Below are 25,982 nucleotides of genomic sequence, written 5' to 3'. Positions count from 1 at the left end.
CCGTGTTCCTCCTCGTGATAACATTGTAGATGACTCAAAGACAGTGCCATTTGAGCATTGCACTGTTCGGTGATCAGTTGGTGGGGTACCCACTGTGCACAGAAAGTTCAAATGTTGATGCATTATGGTGTGGGCAGTCCCCACAGTAATACCCAATAACCAATGGATCTCATCCACAGTGATTCTGTGGTTGTCCAAGACTAAAGCATTCACTTTCGCAACCATTTCTGTCCAGGACGAGCATCGTCTTCCAGTAACTTGTGCCCCTCAAGAAATCGTTTGCACGATTTCACAACACTTGAACGACTCGGACTGTACTCACTATACACTGCCTGTGTCTGTTGATACATTTCACAGCCTCCAACTCCTTCCGCCACCAAAAATCGAGTCACTCTTTGTTGCTCCTGCTTATTCGCCTGCATGTTCGGTAGTGGACGATAACTTGTGTGACCACCTTGTCTTCGGTGTGAAACCACACTGACACTACGCAACATCAAATGGTGCGCATGCGTCAGTCTCTCTACCAATAGATGGCGCCATGTTACGTGGCAGTTACATGGTGCCATCTTACGTGTAAGGCAAAGGTAGACGCACTGACCAGGTTTCATTTGAATGAACCTCGTATTATGACACAATAACTGCACTGAAAACATGAAATGCTAAAACTGTCTGTTTAACTGCGGGCTGGTTCTGTGTCAGTGATTACCTGTTTCATCTTCACAGTCATTTTCATTGACTCATATTCATCTACAGCTAATAAGATCTATCTTTTGTTGCTGCTGCCCACCAGAGAAACTTGTTACATAATTTTCAGACTATTACTAGAAAAGTTAATGTGACTCCACAGGAAAGCCTCCAACTTTGGACAGTCCAAAGGTTTGTTCCAAAACTCCAGAAAACAATTCCCATATATTGAGAGCATAGCTGAGAGCCACTCTATGTTGGATTCGGCGAAATTCCCTCGCATCCTCCTATAGTTGCTGACAAGAGAGCTTAGAGGAAGAATGAGGCAGTCATGAAAAATCTCATTCCCAGTGATGCTCTGGGAATACAGTAACTGTTACAGTTTCTTGCACCACAATTAATGCACATATTACTGTGTTCTCTGGATTTAAACCCCGACAGAATAATTACTCATCTTATCTTTCTGGGAAAGTTATGACTGTGATTGTTTCTGACAGTTCAGAGCTTAATAAAATCTATCTTCAGTCACAATGTTTTCATACTAGTGCACTTCAAACCCTGAGGGTTTATCTTCATGTGCTGGTTACGGTCATAACATACTCCTTTATTATTGTTTGGTAACTGCTGTGCATGTAACAAAATTTTCTTAAGTTATAATGTTTTTTCATATCTATTGAAACATACTTTAAAAATATTTTAATGTACTGCTAAAAGTACACTTACTGCATGTATTCACAGCAGCACCTGAAGAAGAACCCACAAGGTTTGAAATACATTGTTCATTAATAAAAAATAAAGAATAAAGATTTGTTCAGCACTGATACTTATTCCTTAGACAATCAGTCTGGATTGTTGGGAGTCAATATGTTATGCATCCCTCTGTATTTAGGTTAGATTAGACTAGTACTGGTTCCATTGATCATGAATACGACACTTCGTAATGATGTGGAACGTGTCAGGTTAATAAAAGGTGTCTATAGAAGATATTACATTACACAAAATATTTCACGACACTTAATATTTAATTTTTTTGTGGGGGTTGGGGAAATTACCCACTTACTATATCCAAAAATTCATCTAATGAGTGGAAGGAGTTGCCATTAAGAAATTCTTTTAATTTCCTTTCAAATGCTATATGGCTATTAGGTAAGTGATCAAAGACTTTTGTAACAGCATAATTTACCCCCTTCTGAACCAAAGTTAGATTTAACCTTGAGTAGTGAAGATAATCCTTTCTCCTAGTGTTGTAGCCATGTACACTGCTATTACTTTTGAATTCGTTTGGATTGTTAATAACAAATTTCATAAGTGAATATATATATTGTGAGGCTAGAGTGAAGCTCTCTAGCTCTTTAAATAAGTGTCTGCAGGATGACCTTGTATGAGCTCCAGCAATTATTCTGATTACACGCTTTTGTGCTATGAACACTCTTTTACTTAGTGATGAGTTACCCCAGAATATTATGCCATATGAAAGCAGAGAATGAGGATAGGTGTGGTAAGCTAATTTACTGAGATGTATATCACTAAAATTTGCAATGACTCTAATAGCATAAGTAGCTGAACTCAAACGTTTCAGCAGATCTTCAGTGTGTTTTTTCCAGTTCAACCCCTCATCAATGTATACACCTAGAAATTTTGAAAGCTCTACCTTAGCTAGAGATTTCTGATCAAAGTCTATATTTATTAATGGTGTCATTCCATTTACTGTGTGGAACTGTGTATACAGTGTTTTGTCAAAGTTTAATGAGAGCCCATTTGCAGAGAACCACTTAATGGTTTTCTGAAAAATGTCGTTTACAGTTTCACCAGTTAATTCTTGTCTGTTGGGTGTGATAGCTATACTTGTATCATCGGCAAAAAGTACCAGCTTTGCATCTTCGTGAATATAGAATGGCAAGTCATTAATATACAGGGTGATTCAAAAAGAATACCACAACTTTAAAAATGTGTATTTAATGAAAGAAACATAATATAATCTTCTGTTATACGTCATTACAAAGAGTATTTAAAAAGGTTTTTTTTCACTCAAAAACAAGTTCAGAGATGTTCAATATGGCCCCCTCCAGACACTCGAGCAATATCAACCCGATACTCCAACTCGTTCCACACTTTCTGTAGCATATCAGGCGTAACAGTTTGGATAGCTGCTGTTATTTCTCGTTTCAAATCATCAATGGTGGCTGGGAGAGGTGGCCGAAACACCATATCCTTAACATGCCCCCATAAGAAAAAATCGCAGGGGGTAAGATCAGGGCTTCTTGGAGGCCGTCCAGAACTTTTCCCTTTGCACAAACACCCATTCTCTGTAAACTGTTTATACTAACGTTTAATACACCACCTATCAGGAGGTTTAACACCATACTTTGTTTGAAATGCACGCTGGACAACTGTCGTCGATTCACTTCTGCCGTACTCAATAACACAAAAAGCTTTCTGTTGAGCGGTCGCCATCTTAGCATCAACTGACACTGACGCCTAGTCAACAGCGCCTCAAGCGAACAAATGTACAACTAAATGAAACTTTATAGCTCCCTTAATTCGCCAACAGATAGTGCATAGCTCTGCCTTTTGTCGTTGCAGAGTTTTAAATTCCTAAAGTTGTGGTATTCTTTTTGAATCACCCTGTATATTAAGAACAGCAGAGGACCCAAGACCAAACCCTTGTGGCACCTCTTTCTTGATTGTTCCCCAGTTTGAGAAATCACCAGTTTTTTGCATATTATGTGAACTGCTTATTTCAACTTTCTGCACTCTTCCAGTTAGGTATGATTTAAACTATTTGAGCGCTGTCCCATTCATACCACAGTACTTGAGCTTATCTAGAAGTATTCCATGATTTACACAACCAAAAGCCTTTGAGAGATCACAGAAAATCCCAATGGGTGACTTCCGGTTACTCAGAGCATTTAATATTTCATTAGTGAAAGTGTATATAGCATTTTCCATTGAAAAACCTTTCTGGAAACCAAACTAACATTTTGTTAAAACTTTATTTTTACAAAGGTGTGAAGCTACTCTACAGTACATTACTTTTTCAAGAATTTTGGATAAGGCAGTCAGAAGAGAGATTGGGCAGCAGTTGTTGACATCAGATGTATCCCCTTTCTTATGCAGTGGTTTAACAATGGCATACTTCAGTCTATCTGGGAAAATACCCTGCTTCAGAGAGCTATTACATATGTGGCTAAGAATCCCACTTATCTCTTGGGAACAAGCTTTTATTATCCTGCTGGAAATGCCATCAATTCCATGTGATCTTTTATTCTTGAGAGAGTTTATTATCTTCCTAATTTCAGATGGAGAGGTGGGTGGAATTTCAATTGTATCAAATTGTGTGGGTAAGGCCTCTTCCATTACCTGCCATGCTTCTTCTAATGAACATTTAGATCCTATTTTCTCTACAGCATTTAAAAAATGATCATTCAAAATGTTTTCGACTTCCATTTGCTTTGGTGGTAGTGCCGTCATTCTGCACTCTTGGTTGCCCTGTCTCCCTTGTAATAATATTCCAAATTGTTTTGATTTTGTCAACAGTTTTGCTCAGACTCGAGGAGTGATGTGACTACATGAAACTGTTACGAATAATAGTTTGAAAACAATGAACATATCTACTTGTGAACATGAGTGTGACAGGATTTGAGAGTGCAGCCACCTACTTTAGTAAGAAAAACATCTCCTGGTAAGCTCAAGAAGGAAGAGTGACCATTGGAGAGTGTAATTTTTAGATACACGAAGAATGGTGAAGTACTGTTCCAGCTGCTGCAAGTACATCACCCAATCTTGTTTGACATTGTTAACTGGTGGAAATGTGAGTGGATGGCTGTCCACTGCCTGTACGGGAAGAGTACCTTGTGCCTACAATTGATCCTTCAAAAGCTGAATTTGCTGCTGCTGCCGTTGTTGAAACTGCTGTTGCTGTTGTTGAAACTGCTGTTGGAACTGCAGTTGCAATTGTTGCTGCAGGAGCAGCTGTTGCTATTTCACAAGCTGCATGAGCTTTGTGTCCATGGGTAACTACTAACCTTTTACTAACCTTTATAGTGACCATAATCTGACAAGCCCAGAAACAACTTGAAAACCTGCAGAAACTCGCTCACAGATCAAGGTAATGGGATATGAGTTGCTGAAAATAAACAGGGTGGGGACAACAACAGGAAGACAGTCAACAGAGATGGTGCAATGGAATAACAAATCCATTGAGTAATCCAAATGTGAAAACCTAAGGTGTAGCAAATACTATGACCAAGACAATGATGTGTAGCGACAACGATACTAGATCTCAATGAAATCACAACTGAAGAGTGAGCTGCTGCACTGTGATGTTTAATGAGCAGCTGCATGCACTGATATGCTGGTAAGGTGGGCATGTGTCCTGCAACCAGCACTGCAGCAGCAGATGTACAGTGCTGTCTGGTGACTGTCATTGAGCTCCATCCTTTACAGAGGTCACTCAGATTCACCAGGTGTGGATACCACAATTTCAGTAGAAATAAATTTGACTCATGAATACTTGCACAATTACATCTGACTTGTCCTCCAGGGCTAATTCAGTAGCACACAGTTTGTTGTATCCATATGCAGAACTTTGCCTAATTTTTGTTCTAGAACTTTACTATCTATCTTGAGTTTTAACCTGTCACTTGTATCTCATGTTTATGGTTATCAGATCTTTTTCTGATTGTCCAGCAAAGTCTTTTTGCACCACTCCATTCTGTACAACTTATATTTATTTTGGTTACTACCTTAGCTCCCCTTCCCCATGCACTAACAAATTCATTGGTTCAGAACATAACAGTTGTCTCATTTATTTCTTTTTCAGGGTGTATGTTACCTTTTTAAACATTAGTGGCCATTCATTGTCTTCAATCACCTTCTTTTTATGGTACTGATGGTTCTACCTCATCTTTTGCAGATGGTATTATTTTGTTGCACATTGCAAAAGATGATGTCAAGGCAGGTTTTTAATCATCAAGGAAAGGATTACAATTGTCCTCAATTATTCCTTTTGGATGCAGGCATTAACGTAACATTAAAGTTTTTGTCATGTGTGCATGAAGGTGCAATATTATTAATTTAAAGCCTGTATGGAAGTTTGTGGGACCTATTATTGAATTTATTTCTTGTAATTGATTGATGAATTTTTGCTCCATCTGTTTGGTGAGGTATCTGCACATTTCCAGTGTAAAAACATTAGATGGTGTAGAATGTGACTGAGATTTACTAACTTCTTGTTCTTCCAAGCTAATACAAATTGAGTGCACATGCTGCATCAGAGTGTGGATAGTGGAAATAATACTGGACATAATACGTATATGTTTCATACATCTTTTCTCTTCCAGAATTTGCAAGCCAGTTACCTCATGATGGTGGTGCATTCTATACTACAGACACCATGGAGTCATCTAGACCATATTACTTAACTTCATGGCCTCCAATTCTTCATGCAGCAGCTTTATGGCTAAATGCAAGTGGATTTGAAGATAATAGCCAATCTCCAAAGAAGTCCTCAGAATGCCAAGAAAGCATTGTTAAAAAGAAAAGTATTTGTGAATCTGGCCATGATCGCTTCTACCTTTTGTTTGGTGAGTCTTTCTGAGTTGATTTCAGTTAAAGAAAGTTCCAAGTGTAAAGAAAAGATAAAAAATTATGGTAAATTATGTCACATCTTTACAGTATATGCATAGAGCATGATTTTTTCCACCATGGACAAACTCTAGGGATTGATCAATGAGAAGGTACAGAACAAAATAGGTATAATCAATTTATGTCTGGAAACACATGGTTTCCATGCTACAGACCATTTATTCAAACATACAGTGTTACAGAGACTGCGGTCTATTACACGCTGCACCATGCAGCCACAGTTACAGCATGGTGGTTCTGTTCCTCATACGTCTTGCCATAGTGCCCTCTCTTGCCATAGTAATTGGTAATGTTGTGTCCGATTCACTTCTCTTGCTGACTCACACCTTATAGTGGATGTGATACAGCATTATACTTAATGGTTCCGTATTCAAAGGGCAAATGGCAACGGACGGTGTGTAGTGAGGTTGTATCAAGAGACCTATTCCCGCCGACAACAACCACAGTGTTCAATATTTGCAACAGTGTTTTGCCGTTTGCCTGAGACAGGGTTGTTTCAAGAAGTAGGAAGTCATTAAGGATGTACCCGAAATGTCTGGACACTAGATGTGGAGGAAAATGTGATTAACACTGTGGAAAGCAACTGCCGTGTCAGTACTAGGGACTTGGTCCGCCAGCACAGGGTAACCTAGACGACCGTGGCGAGCATCCTCCATGACAATTGTTACTACCCTTGTCACATACAGCATGTGGAGGGCTTACTAGTGACAGACTTTCCACAGTTTTGTCACTGGTTTCTTCACCAGGCAATCACGATTCTGGGATTTATGTCATCCATCCTATTCCCAGATGAGGCCACCTTCACACCTTTATGTGGAGTGGTATCTTCAGCTTTCATAACAGTCATCTGTGGGATAGTATTCAGTACCCCAATGGTATGGTGACAGAGAATCATTAGCATCGGTGCAGCTGGAATGTGTGGGTTGGGGTAGTTGTCGACCTATTTTGGGACCAGTCTTCCTTCCATGTCACCTAACAGGCTGGGAGCTATTGGCGTTTCTTGCGGGTAACTTTGTCTCTCCTGTTGGAAGAAGTACCATTGATGATACGAAGGGTTATGTGGCTACTACATGGGGTGCTCCAGCCGGGTGCTCCCGCCCAATTTGCCATTAATGTCTGGACGCATCTCAATTGTATCTTCCCTGGTCAGTGGATTGGACGAGGGTGTCCAGTTGCATGGCCTCCTCATTCACTGGATCTCAACCTGTGTGATTTCTGGGTAGGGGTCATCTCAAAAGTATCATGTTTGCAGAGCCCATTCCATGTGTGGAGACACTGTAGCAGCATATTCATGCCACCTTTGACTCTGTTGGAATGTAACCAGGCCGATGTGAACATGTGAGACAGAATGTGCCATGGCATGAGCACACATGCGTTGAGGCACATGGAAATCATTTTTAACACATACGGTAACTGTGGATGCATGGTACAGCGCATATTAGAGTGCAGTCTCTGTAACAGTGTATGACTGCATAAATGGTCTGTATCATGGAAACCATGCATTTCTGGACATAAGTTCATTAGACATTTTTTGTTCCATATCCTCTCATTGATCAATCCCTAGAGTTTCTACATGGTAGAAAAAAATCACCCTGTATTGCTTCATCATGCCTCAGGGTAATAATTATTCTGTGACTCTAAAGCTTATTATTTTATCTTTATTTGAGAAATATGACTGTAAAATGACTCTTTACAGAACGTCATATTTTCATGAAGCTGACTCAAAATCTATTGTGTAATGTAACTTGCTAAATTTCTCCGAATGTTCTGTCAAGAATAAAGATGAAAAAAGTCATTCAAAAATAGCAATGTCATAGAAGTCTATATCCCATTTACATTCATTACAATAAGAGACATCAGTGCTTGGTGACTGAAAAGGATTGCAACAGTCTGCAGCAACTGGGTGATATTATTTGTAGAAAAGCCTCATAACACCACTGGCAGGTATTCTGCAAGCTGTAATACAGTTTTATTTGTGCACCAGTCTTGTGGAATTTGCCACAGGACACTCACCTTATGCACATATAAGTCTGTGGCAGTGTAATCTAACTTGCTGCATTTCAACAGTCCTGCTGTTGTCAGAATCCACCAGTCGCTCATAATTTTTTCCATATTATTGTGAGTGTGAAATAAGAAATATTGTAGCAGCCAAATAGGCAATGTTGCCAGGTGCCAGTTCTGACTTTTTGCATGTCATCACGAACAGTCACTTGACCAATGATATCCTTCGCTCATGACATACATTCCAAGTGCATCACATTTGTCCTGTCAAATATTAACATATACTGACATAAAATTATGGGAGGAAGATGGAGGAGGAGGAGGAGGAGGAGGAGGAGGAGATAAGTGTTTAACATCTCGTTGCTAATGAGGTCATTAGAGACAGAGTGCAAACTCGGATTAGGGAAGAATGGAAAAGGGAGTCAGCTATGTCCTTTCAAGGGAACCATCCTCGCACTTGCCTTAAATGATTTAGGGAAATCATGGAAAACCTAAATGAGGGTGGCCAGATGCGGGTTTGAACCATTGCCCTCCCAAATGTGAGTCCAGTGCACTAAACACCGTGTTACCTCGCTCAGTGAGGAAGATGAAGAAAGAAAGAAAGACAGAAGAACGAATGAAAAAGATTGAGAGCGTCAAGGTTTTGACATGGAGCTCTAAATTTTTTTCATAAAGATCCACAACATGAAATTACAAGCAATGACCATCTTGTTTGAGTTAACAGAGAAATATCATTCTTCAACAAAACTTTTTCTGTGTATGTGACAGCATTATTATGTTGACATCATGTTGGCCATTGTTGGTACCGGTGTATCTATTGCTGTGGTATAGTTATTACGGGGCCAGTGTCACCTCAATTTTTGTGTGCTGATACTTCATTCTGCTCATATTATCTATTGTTAACAACATGATAGACAATGATTCTGGCAGAGGTTGGTTGCAGTGAGGTTTTATTGCAGCTGACAGTGACCATAGAAGAGTATAATCACAAACTACATTTTGTTGTCTGTGACCTACTATTGCATAAGTTAGTTTATGCCATCAGTGGGAATGTTCTCAATTCATTTCCTTTGTATCTAACTAACAGAAAACTGAAATCATTCTCCACTACCTCAAAAGAGACAATGATACTGCAGATGAAAGATAAGCAACATGATAGCAAGGTTGGGGTGCAATAGGGAGTGTCAAACGTGCAAAATTGGTTAGATCACTGCAGCAGAAATGTACAATTGTGAAACTTTCATAACTACTATCCGTGAAGTATGCTGTTGTGTGTAGCATCATTTTTCAATGAGTTTCATACAGAAATAAAAAATGAAAGCATAAAATGAAAAGATTGTTGTAGCACTGGTAGTAATCCTATTACGACACTATCGTGTTACCTGCTTGAAAGCATCCTAGTGCCTTTCAGCATGATTTACTGTACATGCTAGTTAGTTTCATGTTTAATGGATCATTTGTATGATTAATCATAATGATGTGAAAAGAGTCATTTTACATTCCTAGTACACATTTATATGTAAATATGGCTACACGCTGACCATTTACAAGGTTTGTTTTCTTAAAAATATTTCAGACATAAGAAATACCTGCCCACCACCTTTTACACATTACAATAATCACATTCTTCTGTGGAATAGGAGGAGCTTTCATAGATAAACTTTTTCAGTTTATTTTCAAATTTTACATTGTTGTCTGTAAGACATTTTAAATCGGTTTGTAAGTGATCCAAAATTTTGGAGGTAATATTGTGCACCCCTTTTTGTGCTTAAGATAACCCTAATGTGGAGAAATGAATGCCATTTTTTCTTCTGGTATTGTAATTATGTACATCATTGTTCCTTTTGAACTGCAGTGGATTTTTATAACAAACTTAGAGGGGGAGTAAATATACTGTGAAGCAGTAGTCACAATACCCAACTTCTTAAACACATGTGTACAAAAAGTTAACGTGCAATGTGTTTTCCTTTCAAATGAACAATTAATGCTGGTGTAATTAAGCCTGAAATTGTTTGATGCTACATAGAGAGAACTTCCTCTAAATTTATTACTGTAATGCTGTCAGTTTGATATAATTTCACATATGAACACTATTAATCCACTGTTATGTATTGGATAATTTTATGACTGTAGGTCTGTGATCCAAATGGTCCATATGATCACCAGATTGCACTGATGACCTAGCTGCTTTGCACCCAAAACAACAGTAATAATTAATCATCCATATTAATCATGGTTCCATAGAGCAAAAAGTGTGAACATACACACCACTATGTTTAATGTGTCATATTTTTTTTATTGCTGCATGATAATAATATCCTCAAAAAAGGAAAAAATAAGATAAATAAAAAAAAAATTACATAATGAATATTGTTTACAGGTATCTGTACGGAAGCTCTTTGCAGTCCTCGTTCAGTAGAACCATTGGAAAGCATTAGTACATGTTTACAAGCCTTGTACACTCTTTTAGATTCAGTCTGGTCTCGTCAAGTACTTACAAGTGATGAAAAGCTTCCAATTGAACTTTGCAATGTGCTTCATAGGTAAGTTGCCCCCATGACATTTAAGGTAGTATTAAGAACTAAATATTATATAGTACTCTGAGCTGTTCAGTTCAAATGCCAGCTGTGCGCAAGTTGTGTGAACTGAAATTGTGCCTCTGCCCATTGAAGCAGATGCGTTTCCCCCATGAACAGTAAGCACAGTACATGAAAAGCAATAGATGACTTAACCTGTATTTCAGCAGGTGAACTAATTGTGATGGTGGTAGTAGTGTCAGGGTGGGATGAGTAGAGGGTGAAGAAGGTGGTGAGCAGGAAGAGGGATTAGGGCTGGGTGGCTAGCGACTCGTAGGGAGGAAGCCAGTTTGCAGCTAGCAATGTGAGAGGGAGGTAGGTGTATGGGTTATGCATGTAATGAATGATTTTAGGGGCCAGTGGGGAGCAGCACACACTGAAGGCAAAGTGGGGACATGAATTGGGAGTGAGTGACAGGATGGAGAAAGGGAAAACTGTTGGGTAGAGGATGTGGGGACAGTGGGTTACCAGAGAAACTCCCATCTGCATACTGAATGATTAACAAACTAACATTGGAAACTCCAGGGTGGAATATCAATAACATATGGAAAAGGATAGGTTGCTATTCACTGTAAAAATGACATGTTGAGTTGCAGAAAGGCACAACAAAATCACTGTTACACATTCAGCTTTCAGCCAATGCCTACTTCAGAAGAGAAAACACACAGACATCCATTCATACAAGCAAGCACACCTCATGCACACGTAACTGCCATCTCTGGCAGCTCGGACCAGAATGAAGAACGCTTTGGCTGAAAGCTAAATATGTAACAGTCTTTTCGTTGTGCCTGTCTGTAGCTTAACATGTCACCTCTACAGTGTGTAGAAATCTATGGTTTTCCTTATATTGTTAATAAACTAACAGGTTATTTAAGTAACCATACACATTTTTGGTCACAGAAAAGTTGGGGCTACAAAACTATGACACTGACTTTCAGCAATAATGTTTTTTAAGATTGGACCATTCTGAGACATGAACATTTTAAATACGATTAACTTTTGAAATATTATGTACTCAGAAAAAGTGAGATGTTTGTTGAAAAGAGGAGAATGAGGGCTTTTTAATGAGCTATATTAATTTACAAACAACTTTCAGCATCATTGAATTTTTACAGTCACATGGTTTGCAGATATAGTACACCGAATGGTTTGCAGATATAGTACACCATGAACTTTTTAATTAAATATTGCTTGAAAAAGAAACAAGTTATTTCCTGTAACTATTATGAATGTACTATTAACAAAGAAGGATAAGAAATGTAAAAATAATAATATTGGCATCAAGAGTGGTATAACAACAAGTGGGATAGTCTGACCTTGCTCTGTTATAGAGGGGGTGGGTAAAATATGTGTTCAGTGGCTGATGCACACCTGGAGAAAAGCATAGGATGAAGTTTGTGAAGGTGAGTTGGAAGAAATGTAGAATATGAATCCAGTATTTGGTAAGAAGCAAGTTGATGAGCACATTTGGAGGGGGGTGGGGATTAGAAACCCTTAAAACATTCAACAGTCTACAGATATTATAAATCAATAGAAGAAAATGGGAAAATGTGAATGAGAAAGTAAAGGAAGCTGTAGTCCCAAAGTATGGATGATTTCAACAGTTTTAGTGAATGTCACCCTTGGTTTCATGTGCATTGTATATCCTGTTCACTTCCGCACCCGAAACACTGAAAGACCTCTCTTAAATCCCTAAGAAATTCTGGCCATGTATAAAGGTTGTCTGAGGCACCAGAGGTAGTATCCTGAGACTAGGTGACAGAGAACCCAATACTTGGAGTAGAAATGAAAGAAAACAGAGATGCTGAACTCTGTTTTAGATTATATTTTACAAAGGAAGATCCTGGAGTACTGCACCAATTTAATTCTCACACTACTGCAGTGATGATTGTTATTGGTATTAGTGTTAGTGGCATTGAGGAACAGCTGAAATCACTAAAAGTGAACAGATCTCCAGGGCCTCATGAAATGGCTGTCAGATTCTATACAGAATTTGCAGCTGAGTTAGTCCCTCTCTTAACCATATTATTCCAGAGATCCTTCAGACAAGAAACTGCGCCCAGTGGTCAGAAGAAAGCATGAGTTACAACAATCTACTAGAAGGGCAGCAGAAGTGACACACGACACAACTGTCAAATATAATTGACATCCATCTGTTGTAGAATCTTGGAACACTTCTGAGCTCAAGTGCAGTGAGGTAGCTTGAACAGAATGACCACTTCCGCATCATCCAGCATGCACTCCAAAAACCACAGTCATGTGAAACCTAGCTCATGCTTTCCTCGCCTAGCATTCTGAAAACCATGGATCAAGGCATTCATTACACATTATTTCTTGACTTCCAAAAAGCTTTCAACTCAGTACCACACAGTGCTTATCAACAAAATTATGATTATTTAGGTATCAAACAAAATTTATGGTTGGACTGAGGTTTCTTGATAGTGAGGACGGAGTGTCATCAAACTATGTAGACTTAGCTTTGGGTGTGCGCCAGTGAAGTGTATTGGGATGCTTGCTGTTCATGTTGTATGTTGATGACCTGGCAGACAGTATCAATAGTAAATTCAGACTTTTTGCCAAAGATCCAGTTATGTATACTGTAGTACTCTCTGGAAAAAGCTGCCCAAATATTGTCAGAGCTTGATAAGATTTCAAAATGATGCAAAGATTGGCAACTTGCTTTAAATGTTCAGAAATGTAAAATTATGCACTTCACAAAACACAGAAAAATAGTATCCTACAACCACAATATCAATGCACCATCACTGGAATTGGTCAGCTTGTAAAAATACCTGGGTGTTGCAACTTGTCAGGATATGAAACAGAATGATCATATTGACTTAACTGTAGGTAAAGCAGGTGGCAGACTTTGGTTAATGGTTAGGGTACTGGAAAATGCATTCCATCTACAAAGGAAATTGCTTACAAAAACTTTCTTGATCTCTCTTAGGACATTGCTCAAGTGTGTGGGACTCGTACCAAATAGGGTATGTTGAACATATAAAAATAAGGGTAGTATAGTGATTGCAGGTTTGTTCAACTCATGGTAGAGTGCAATGGGTGTTTCAAGAACTAGTATTAAGTGAGGAATGTAGAACTACATTCCAGCCTGTTGTGTATCGCTCCCATAGGCACTGCAAAGACATGATTAGGCTAATTACATCTCGCACACAGGAATCTAAGCTGTCATTCTACCCACTTTCCATAGACAAATGGAATGGTATGTAAAGAAACCCTGACATTTACAGAGGGAAATGCCAACTGCCATGCACTTCAGTGGTCTGCAGAGTATATAAGTAGATGCAGATGAAAATGTCAACATCTACACAATACAAAGTTGACTAGCATAACTGCTATTATGTGGGTCTGGCAACTGCATGTATCCCAGCTATGTTTAGGTGCAGGTATAAAAGTTAATGCAGTTAAACATGAAGGACTGTTGGATCCTGTAGTCTATACAGCCTGCATCATGTTCAGATATGAGGCTAGCACAGGGTTATTCCTCTCTCGATTGTTATGTGATTTTTATTCTCCGGTTCTTCTATTCATTTTCATTTAAATTCATTTGTTTAATTTATTTCTCCCCCCCCCCCCCACCCTCTCTCTCTCTCTCTCTCTCTCTCTCTCTCTCTCTCTCTCTCTCTCTCTCTCTCTCTCTCTCTCTCTCTCTCTCTGGTTGAGAATACTTCTGGTTGAGAATAGTGTTAAAGGAAAGTTCACTCCAGAGAATAAAAAAATTTATCAGACAGAATTTCTGGCAAGTACATACTGTTCCTGCCCCGGTGTGTCCTACCTGGTCTGCAGTGTTTCGTTGAGTGGTTTACAGGCTATTGATCAGTACTACCCATGCCATCCTGTGATAGCAACTATCCAGGAGTCGGTTTATGCCCTCCAGTGATCCGGTCGTTCAGTGGTCTTTGTATAGACCCCAGGGCATGATGGAATTCCGGGAAATGAGTTCGTTGACAGGATGGCCAAACAGGCCACTCGTAAGCCGCTTCTGGAGATTGGTATACCCAAAGCTGACTTCCAATCGGTTTTATGCCCCAAAGTTTTCAGGATTTGGGATGCTGAATGGCGCATCTTAGTTATGCCCAATAAACTCCGTGCTTCAAGGAGAGCACACATGAGTGGAAGTCTTCTCTGTGGGTTTCTCGCAGGGACTCTGTGGTCCTCTGCTGCCTTCGCATTGGCCACACTTGGCTGACACATGGCTACCTTCTCTGGCATGAGGTCCCACCATGCTGTCGCTGTGGTTCCTGTCTTAACAGTGGTCCACATTATGTTGGACTGTCCACATCTAGCTGTTCTGCAATGGAATTTTAATCTTCCTGGTGCACTTCCTTCGGTTTTAGGAAACGATGCCTCCACAGCTAACTTGGTTTTACATTTTCTACATGACACTAGTTTTTTCTTCGGTTTAAGTTTTGGTTCCTGTCCCTTGTCTCACTGTGCTGTCTACCCTAGTACTTTTAGGTTAGAGATTTTAATGTTTTGCAGAGTGGATGGCTCATCCTTTTTTATCCTCGTGATCAGCCAGCCCAGGACATCTGATATCCTGTTTTAAGCTCTTCTGCCTGTTTCTTACGTGTCTGTGCTTTTCTTGTCTTCTGTTGTCCCCAGTGTGTTCAGCTTTGTGCTTTTTTTTTTTTCCTCCGTCCATCTAGAATTCTTGTGTTGTGTACTGTTTGTTTTCCATTTTATCCCATGGACTTGGTTGAATGGAACAAGAGACCAATGACCACACAGTTTGGTCCCTTTAAAACTCAAACCAACCAGCCAGCCAAGTACATACTGCGAGAAGATGAAATGCACAATGCTGCCGACAGTCACACATAAAAGTATACACATCATTCTAGCCCCTCATCCTTATCGTAGGTGGGTGCCTCTTATTTGGTTGTGAGTTACCTGCCCTTCTTTTTAACCTTCCACAACCTGTCTCTATCCCCTCACCCTCACTTTAAAAAAAAATCTGGATAATCAGAGGTGCTTTGGCAATGGGAAAACAATGTATTGTAAGGTACAATGTGACATTCCATGATTACCATCTGTTCAATGAAGAGGTCTTGGTGGCTGTGGATGAGTATTTTGCATAAGTTGCAGAATGGAACTTTGGGGTGGAATCTACTTGTAAACATTAGACAAAGTGCACCAATCTGAGTGTTTAAGAGTTGTTCTGGGCCTATATTTTAAAGGTGAAAACATAGGCCCCAAGTTGTTCACTTTACCATTGTATTTAATCATATCAGCAAAATTTTGCATCACAGTCTTTAATGTGTGATACTGCAGTAGATCATTTATTGCATTAATAGCAGACATAAGCGGTGGTGTATTTGTGTATTGTTTTGAGGAAGAGGGCTAATTAGGGAACCTGAGGAAGAAAGCTATGAGAACAGTCACTTTGTGTAGTATGCTCTTGTTATTGTTGTAGATGTTGAGAAAATAATTGTATGTATCACAACTCTTTTTTTTCCTTTTGCTCAGGCTCTTGTTGACCAGAGACAGTCCTTCAACACAGCTGTTGGTGATGGAGGTTCTAAAGCAAGTTTTGACAGCTGCACAAGAGTGTCTTGATGTACAAAAGAAGAAGAGACTGAGAGGTAATGTGTGTGTGTGTGTGTGTGTGTGTGTGTGTGTGTGTGTGTGTGTGTGTGAGGTACGTAATGAAAAATAGAGGTGAATGAGTTAAGGAGAATAGGTATTAGCATGTTGAAATGTTATGCTAATTTTTACCCCTCCCCCTCAGCCATTTCTGAAATGATAGTGGGACATCTATGTATTGCTAAAATAAGTAGTTATTCACATTTTTTCCATATTTTAAACAGTTCTGTAATAAAATAATACTTTTGTCCATTGATCCGTAACATGCTAAATTAAATACTAACTGGGAGTACACACATGTTCTCTAGAATTTAGAGCTCAGACAGTAAAGCAAAATCAATATGGAATATTGTTGAAACAGAGATAGGGAAAGATTCTATGGAATTTGACACTATTTTTATTAAAGAGTTTGGAGCATTGCAATAGTCTTTTCGTGTGTGTAATATTATGTAACAACTATTGAAAGGCAGGTGAAAAAAAAATAGGTACCAGTAATTCAAAGAAACAAAAACATTTCATCAAAGAAGCAAGAATTAAATGAAATGAGGAAATCATTAAGACTCTTAACAATAAAAGTCTTCTAATAAAACAGTAAGAATGAGTCATTGAAGGGAAACTCAGAGGAAATACAGGACGAGGAAAAGAAGAATTCAACATCTGAATGATATGAAAGATGGAAGGAGATACAACAGACTGAAGGAAGAGGCTGAAGACAGGGAACAGTGGAATTAGAAATTCTCCGTACGAAGACATGGACCTGCCACTAGGCAGAATACTAAATAATAATAATAATAATAATAATAATAATAATAATAATAATACTAATAAACCCCTACCGAGCGAGATGGCGCAGTGGTTAGACACTGGACTCGCATTCGGGAGGACGTCGGTTCAATCCCGCGTCCGGCCATCCTGATTTAGGTTTTCCGTGATTTCCCTAAATCACTCCAGGCAAATGCTGGGATGGTTCCTCTGAAAGGGCACGGCCGACTTCCTTCCTCATCCTTGCCTAATCCGATGAGACCGATGACCACGCTGTCTGGTCTCCTTCCCCAAACCGACCAACCAACCAATAAACCCCGTGGAGGCCTGGGAAAAGAATAGGCCTCCGGTATGTTCTGCCAGTCGTAAAAGGTGACGAAAAGAACAAACCACTAATAGGGCTAACTCCCCTTTTAGTGTGATTAGTTGGTTCAGGACAGAACTAATGAAGCCTCAGACAAGCGCTGTCATGGTCGGGGACGACGCTTGAACCCTATGCCCGTCCACAATGGTAACGACACTGCTAGCCACACGGCAAATGATTTAAATCCAAATAGAGGTGTTTTGCAGGATATGCTTCCTGCAACCACTCTAGAAGGAAAACAAAGGCAGAGGATGAGATGGTCAGATGAAGTTAACCGACACCTCATGTTCTGTTATTACTAAGCAACAAACTTAGGAACCAACACAACTGGATACAGATCACAAGTATACACAACATTTATTACCAGATACCCAGAATTAAAATTTGTAACAGAACAGCGACTAGCTGAACAGATCCGTGTAGTAATAAAAAATAACAGGATACCCCAATCAGAATTAGAAAACATCAAACAAGTACGACAAATACTGGAACAAAATAATGTGCAATCAGAAGAAGAAGAAGAAGAAGAAGAAGAAGAAAATACAGTAATGGTCTCAAACATCCCAGAGCAAACAAACAAAGAACAACACGCATAAATTAAACAATCAGAGGAAAACGAAATCTTAAGACAGCCACCAGAACAAGCACAAATAGAACATGAAGTGACACACATGTTAGATATATAAGAAAAATTTCAGTTGACATATATAGAATACAAAGACACAAATACGGACATTAGACCATTCTTGCATAGACCACCAAATAACCCACAAGTTGAAACAACAATAACAACTATCAACACAATCATACACAACAAAATAAATGAAAATACAACTATGGAAGAGTTAAAACTACTGGTTTATGTAGGAGCACTCACTACACTAAATATACACACTAGGCAGAGACCAGAACCAACCAACACACAGAAGAAACCCACAAAACCAGCATGGCAACACAGGCTACAGATCAGAATAGAAAAACTGAGAAAAGACATCGGACAGCTAACACAATTTATAAGAAATGAAATATCAGACAAAAAATGGAAAAGGTTAGGTAAAATCTCACAACAAGAAGCGATAGAGCAATTAGATGAAAAGAAGCAGAAATTACAAGCATTGGCCAAACGACTTAGAAGATACAAAAAAAGTGAAAATAGAGGGAAACAAAACCAAACATTCAACACAAACCAAAAGAAATTTTACCAGACAATAGATAACACACACATTAAAATAGACAATTCACCAAACATAACAGACATGGAACACTTTTGGAGCAACATATGGTCAAACCCGGTACAACATAACAGACATGCACAGTGGATACAAGCAGAAACAGACACATACAAGATGATACCACAAATGTCTGAAGTGATAATTTTGCAACATGAAGTCACCCGAGCAATTAATTCTACACACAATTGGAAACCCCCTGGAAATGATAAAATAGCAAATTTCTGGCTAAAGAAGTTCACCTTAACACATTCACATGTAACTAAATTATTTAACAATTACATTGCAGACCCATACACAGTCCCTGATACACTTACACAAGGAATAACTTATCTGAAACCTAAAGATCAAGCAGACACAGCAAACCCAGCAAAATATCGCCCCATAACATGCCTACCAACAATATACAAAATATTAACTTCAGCCATTACACAGAAATTAATGACACATACAACACACAACAAAATTCTAAATGAAGAACAAAAAGGTTGTTGCAAAGGAGCATGAAAATGTAAAGAGCAACTGATAATAGATACAGAGGTGACATATCAAGCTAAAACTAAACAAAGGTCGCTACACTACGCATACATTGATTACCAAAAAGCTTTTGATAGTGTACCCCACTCATGGTTGCTACAGATATTGGAAATATACAAAGTAGATCCTAAATTGGTACAGTTCCTAAACATAGTAATGAAAAATTGGAAAACCACACTTAATATCCAAACAAATTCAAATAATATCACATCACAGCCAATACAGATTAAGCATGGAATATACCAAGGAGACTCATTAAGTCCTTTCTGGTTCTGTCTTGCTCTGAACCTACTATCCAACATGCTAAATAATACAAATTGTGGATATAATATTACTGGAACATACCCACACAAAATCACACATTTGCTATACATGGATGATCTAAAAACTACTGGCAGCAACCAATCAACAACTCAACCAATTACTAAAGATAACAGAAGTATTCAGCAATGATATAAATATGGCTTTTGGAACAGACAAAAGTAAGAAAAATAGCATAGTCAGGGAAAGCACACTAAACAAGAAGATTACATATTGGATAACCACAGCGACTGCATAGAAGCAATGGAAAAAACAGATGCCTATAAATATCTAGGATACAGACAAACAATAGGAATAGATAATACAAATATTAAAGAAGAACTAAAAGGAAAATATAGACAAAGACTAACAAAAATACTGAAAACAGAATTGACAGCAAGAAACAAGACAAAAGCTATAAATACTTATGCTATACCAATATTGACCTACTCATTTGGAGTAGTGAAATGGAGTAACACAGACCTAGAAGCACTCAATACACTTACACGATCACAATGCCACAAATATAGAATACATCACATACACTCAGCAACAGAAAGATTCACATTAAGCAGAAATGAAGGAGGAAGGAAATTTATCAACATAAAAAACCTACATTATGGACAGGTAGACAATTTAAGAAAATTCTTTACGGAATGAGCAGAAACTAGCAAAATACACAAAGCAATCACTCATATAAATACATCGGCTACACCACTGCAATTTCATAACCACTTCTACAACCCTTTAGATCACATAACATCAACAGATACGAAGAAAGTAAATTGGAAAAAGAAAACACTACATGGCAAGCACCCGTATCATCTAACACAGCCACACATCGATCAAGACGCATCCAACACATGGCTAAGAAAAGGCAATATATACAGTGAGACGGAAGGATTCATGATTGCAATACAGGATCAAACAATAAACACCAGATATTACAGCAAACATATTATTAAAGATCCCAATACCACAACAGATAAATGCAGACTTTGCAAACAACAAATAGAAACAGTAGATCACATTACAAGCAGATGTACAATACTAGCAAATACAGAATACATCAGAAGACATGACAATGTAGAAAAAATAATACATCAACAACTTGCCATACAACATAAACTAATAAAAGAACACGTTCCCACATACAAGTATGCACCACAAAATGTACTGGAGAATGATGAATACAAAGTATACTGGAACAGAACCATTATAACAGATAAAATGACACCACATAACAAACCTGGCATCATACTCACCAATAAAAAGAAGAAAACACAACTAATCGAAATATCCATACCCAATACGACAAATACACAGAAGAAAACAGGAGAAAAAATTGAAAAATACATCCAACTGGCTGAGGAAGTCAAGGACATGTGGCATCAGGATAAAGCTGACATTATACCAATTATACTATCAACTACAGGAGTCATGCCACACAATATCCACCTGTACATCAACGCAATACAGCTACATCCAAACGTATATATACAACTACAGAAATCTGTAATTATTGACACTTGTTCAATTACCCGAAAGTTCCTAAATGCAATGTTACATATACCGTACAGTTAAAAGGAAGTCACGCTTGATCAAGGTCCGCGTCACTTTCCATTTTTAACCAGACATAACGCCTGAGACAGGAAAGAGAAATAATAATAATAATAGTGACTTTATAATATGTAATGATCATAGTCACATGTGTGACACACCATTAATTGGAAGAAATACCCAGACAAATTAAAATATTCCATTCTTAGCTGCAGATATCAGTAACGACCTGCCATCTGTGTCCTAATTTCTAAAATTTTGGTAAGGTAATGTACTGAAGGGTTGTCACCCACCTGTCCAGTAATGGGACACTTAGCCAGTTACAGTTTGGGTAACAAATGGGCCATTCTAATGAGACAGCTGCTATTTTTAATAGGAAAATACCACCAGTTGCAACTCTTGTGTTACCTACCATAGGTATATATTGTGTCTGTTATCTGTTATGGCAGTTTGAAAGAGAAGTTACATTTTTGTTGAAAATGTTGTTCAGAACATGCTTGGTTTTACTTCAGAAATGAAATACAAAAAGTTATACTATGATGATGAAGTAATTCATAGAGTAATTCATACTGCACCATATGCTTGGGGAGATATTAAAGCGTACATTTTACACAACTGGATAACAGACATTCTAGTATTAAGAGCTCTATGTTAATAATATACCTTCTTATTTGAATCAGAGGCAGAATTGGTCCTTTCTGCAGATGACAATAATTGTTGTAAATCTCAGTGAAGAATTGTAAGAGAACATATTGAATTATGTTTTGAGAAGGTTATTAATGTGTTTAGCAAAAATGAATAAGTTTTGAACTTAGGAAAAAAGCATCATAGCCATAACAACTTCATATTTGGGTGAAAGATCTATAAACAAATTAGTAGGACAGCTGTGGGAACCGCACCATAGCCCAGTCTTTAAATGAGCTGCATGGAAAAGACGTTCCTTAGCTCCCAACAGTTGTGCTCTGTGAAAGAACTTCACCACTTTTTCTACTACAGGTTCACTTCTTTTCCCAGCTTAAATTCACCTGGCCCTCCTCCAGATCCAACATTGTCTTCCTGGCGGTTATCTTCCATCCTATTGGTGATCACATCTAAACTTTAGTCTGTATCAAACTGACCAGTTGGCAACAGTATCTCCACTTTAGCAACTGACATCCCTTCCATGGTAAATGGAACTTTCACTACAGCCTAAGCATGCATGATAAATATACCTTGACTAGCATGATACCCCTCAGTACGTACACCAACAACCTCTTTCAGACCTTACTCTCCTGCGTCTACTTCACAGGTCTTGTCCATAAACAAATTTTGTGGGCAATCTGCTTCTCTTACTGTCCCGCTTCCAAAAAAACTCAGAAACACCCCTTTTGTCACCCAGTACCACCCAGGCCTCAATTGCCTCTGTAGATTATCCACTAGGGCTACGACTTTCTGAAGTTTGGCACTGGCAGGACATCATTTCTTCTTTATATTCTCCACTAGCCCCTTCTATCACCCTCATAACCTCTGCAGAATAATTGTCTAACCGTATAAAATTCCCAGACCATTATCCTTAGCCCTGAAGTTCCTACCCATGCTGTCATTCTCACTGTTAAACCTCCTCCCCGTACCCTGTACCTCTCGCCTCCTCCCCTCTTTTCACTTTCCTTCTTGTTTTTAATTGCATTAATCTTCCCATGTTTCGTTTTCCCTTTCTCTGATTGGGAACCAAGAAAAAAGGGAAAAAAACTATGAAGTGAGTAGACAATGCTGAAATGGCTGTATATGTACCTTGAATTACTTCTTCAGGTTGGTAAATGGACTGGTTGGACACATTGTGCGTGCAGGGCAGATAATCGGCTCCATTTTCAAGATTTGGAGCTGTGCTGAGAATGCTTGTCACAAAAATCATGACAGTTTAGAAAACTGGTTATGCTTGAAGTAGAATCACACTGTTTTGTCGCTAGTTATATCTGTGCAACTAACACTTCCAGTTGTTAGTACTCTGTTGAGACAGAAGCTGGTGATGCCCGTGAGCTATAGATATAAATATGCCAGTTATTTAAGTACTAATGTGTGAGCATTAGGCACTGCATGCTCTTGTAACTGTTATGTAAAGCCAGTGTGGGTGCATTTTGGTATAGATTTTATTGCAACTGACACTGAACTGTGTTTCACAATTATCAAGTTTGGTTCTGATGATGACAGTAGCTGAAACACATCTACGACATGTGGGAAAAAAATACATTAAGTGATCTGTATAGCATTATTCGCTTGTCAGTGTAGTCTTCATTTTACAGGTGCTAAATTTGTTGCTTAATTTTATGTTGTATGCCTCCATCTTATTAAATGATGTCATTTATTATTTCCTACCTGTTGCATTTGTCTCTTTCTAACCCTGTGTCTATTTTCACTCTAGGTTTTGTTAGTCTGTGAGCATGTGAAATTCTAATTTGGTGTAAGACCTTCACATTCTCTTTAATTTCTTAGTCTGTGATAAAAAATTATTTTAGTTCTTTTTCATCTTTGAGAAGCCAGTTGTATATTTTTTCTTATGAAACGGTTTATTAAGGACAAACATGTTATTCTCTTTGGCAAATTATGGCAATGTATGATTTTTGTCATTTCTAGTCATTCTATTCTCCCAGCAGTATCAGAGCTTGGGATACTGATGAAATAACATCAGAACACTGTTTCGTTCCCTTTGTCCTCATTAGTATGTCATTAAGGGCTCTCTCACTAGTTCTTAATAAAGTTACCTTTTTAGTGGTATATTAGATCATACATGAATAATGTACTCTCCTGAGTGTAATTTGGCATACTGTTATACCTTTTGTGGCATGTATTACCAGACTTCCCAGTGTCTTAGTTTTGTGACCATATGGTATTCTCATCTTTCAGAAATGGTTCCTGCAAATCAAGATTCAAACAGCTGCCCAGAAGTAGACTTACTTGGTGAAGGTGGTACTAAAGGTGATTTGGTTCCAGGGCAGTCACTAGTATTTGCCATGCTTGAAGTGTGCTTGTGTGTGCTGGTGCGGCAGCTACCAGCTCTGAATCCTTCTCCATCACCAGTGATTTGCTCAGCTGTGCGCACCTTGCATTTAACAGAAGAAGCTGGTCGACTTATGTCTGCTGCAGTTTCGTGCATGGAGAACCTACCAAAACTGTGCTCTCCACAAGGTTAGTAGTTTTTAATAGTGTTATATAAAAATTTTAGCTTAGATGTTGTGGTAGACTTACTGTACTTACGTTTATCTAAAAAAACTTGTGATGATGATTCAACCTTCAGTTAAAAATGTAGGTCTAGTTACAACTTGTCATCAATGGTGTGTCTCTTGGACAAAGTACAAATATGTACAAATAGCATTTGAGTGCAATTGTGAGGCTGTAGGTGCAGAATAGTCTACATGTCATATTTCAAGTAATTATTTACAGAGATGTAATCTCTGCTGTGCACAAAAATGTGTCCGTTTTTTCGTAACATTTATTTATAAAAAGAACTTGTAATGAAACTTTTAGTAATTGTCATGTTTGAGAAAGACTGAGTCTAAGTCTGTTTCAGATACAGAGACCCATTTGTAATTCAAATGTCTTCGTAAATTGAAATTCCTGTGAAATGAGACCTATGCTCTGAAAAAACTGCTGTTAATAATTTTAAAACTGTGATATGACAGTGGTGACTGTTTTGGCACATACTTTTTTCACTGTTCATAGTATAATTAAAAGTTGTAAAGTAGTTGATGATCAGCAGTTCTTTACCTTTTTTCCAATAAAAAAAGTGCTTCCCCCTTTTAATTGCTATATGCTTAAAAATAAAGATGGGCATACAGAACAGATCTCTCTCTCTCTCTCTCTCTCTCTCTCTCTATCTATGTGTCTATCTGTGTCTTCCACCAACTCCAAACGCATAATACAGCAAAATAATATTTAGCTGTTGAAAGATAAACCAGAAAAATTGCTGATGAATAGCAGTGAACTGAAAACTGTTCAAAATGAGATTTAGAATGTACTTTTTTAGTAATAATATTTTTAGTAATTATAGTATTAAAAATTTGTTGAGAGTACTTTTGCTTTTATAGCAATTTTCTATTTTCCATTCGCAGGAGCAGTAGTTGTGTTGCCAACTATTCTGTATTTGACAACTGGTGTCATCAAAGAGACAGCAACCAAAAGCATCCATGATCCAAGGATTCTAGCATCAACTGTCCCAGTTTCATCAGCTCTGCATTGCCTTAGATCCTTGTGTAGCAGCAAGTATGCTACAGATGCACGTTCATGTGAAGAATGGAAGCAGCTGCTGCAGAGCACCCTTGCAAAAATATTGGACCTTGCAAAAACAGGTAATTTTTGTCTATTGATTAATGATTCCCTGTGTCTTGTTGGTGCATTAAAAATTACATTCAATACTATACAATGTTTGAAAATGATAACAAGAAAGAGAACATGCATGACTGAAATGATGTGAATACCACAGATTAAGTATATGATGGTACACAAATCATTAGGCAATGCATTCTGATTGCAGCTCGATGAACATTCATCCCATACTAAATTATCAGTCTCAAAATTTCATGTCATGTTATCAAAGAGGACCTGGATATGTTTAAGGAGAATCTCCATCCATGAAGTTTGTATGCATATCAAAAATGTACCTACAGAAGTTACTGGATGATCATGATGAACTAGTTGCCAACTGACCACGTCACTGTTACACGATAAATGACAGACTTAAAGGCTGTC

The 25,982-nt window shown here is 38.3% G+C and overlaps 1 protein-coding gene across 1 annotated transcript in view; it reads left to right on the top strand.

The window, feature by feature from the left end:
* The window catches only part of LOC126470640 (HEAT repeat-containing protein 5B), a 504,894-nt gene that overhangs the window by 443,047 nt on the left and 35,865 nt on the right, over positions 1-25,982 (top strand). The window contains exons 30-34 of the mRNA XM_050098620.1: positions 6,027-6,269; positions 10,712-10,874; positions 16,392-16,507; positions 24,141-24,422; positions 25,346-25,582. Of these exons, the coding sequence (XP_049954577.1) occupies positions 6,027-6,269; positions 10,712-10,874; positions 16,392-16,507; positions 24,141-24,422; positions 25,346-25,582 (1,041 nt within the window). The remainder of the gene's footprint in view (positions 1-6,026; positions 6,270-10,711; positions 10,875-16,391; positions 16,508-24,140; positions 24,423-25,345; positions 25,583-25,982) is intronic.

Source organism: Schistocerca serialis, chromosome 3, assembly GCF_023864345.2.
Source record: "Schistocerca serialis cubense isolate TAMUIC-IGC-003099 chromosome 3, iqSchSeri2.2, whole genome shotgun sequence".
NCBI classification, from domain to species: Eukaryota; Metazoa; Arthropoda; class Insecta; order Orthoptera; family Acrididae; genus Schistocerca; species Schistocerca serialis.
This window is presented reverse-complemented; position numbering and strand designations above follow the sequence as displayed.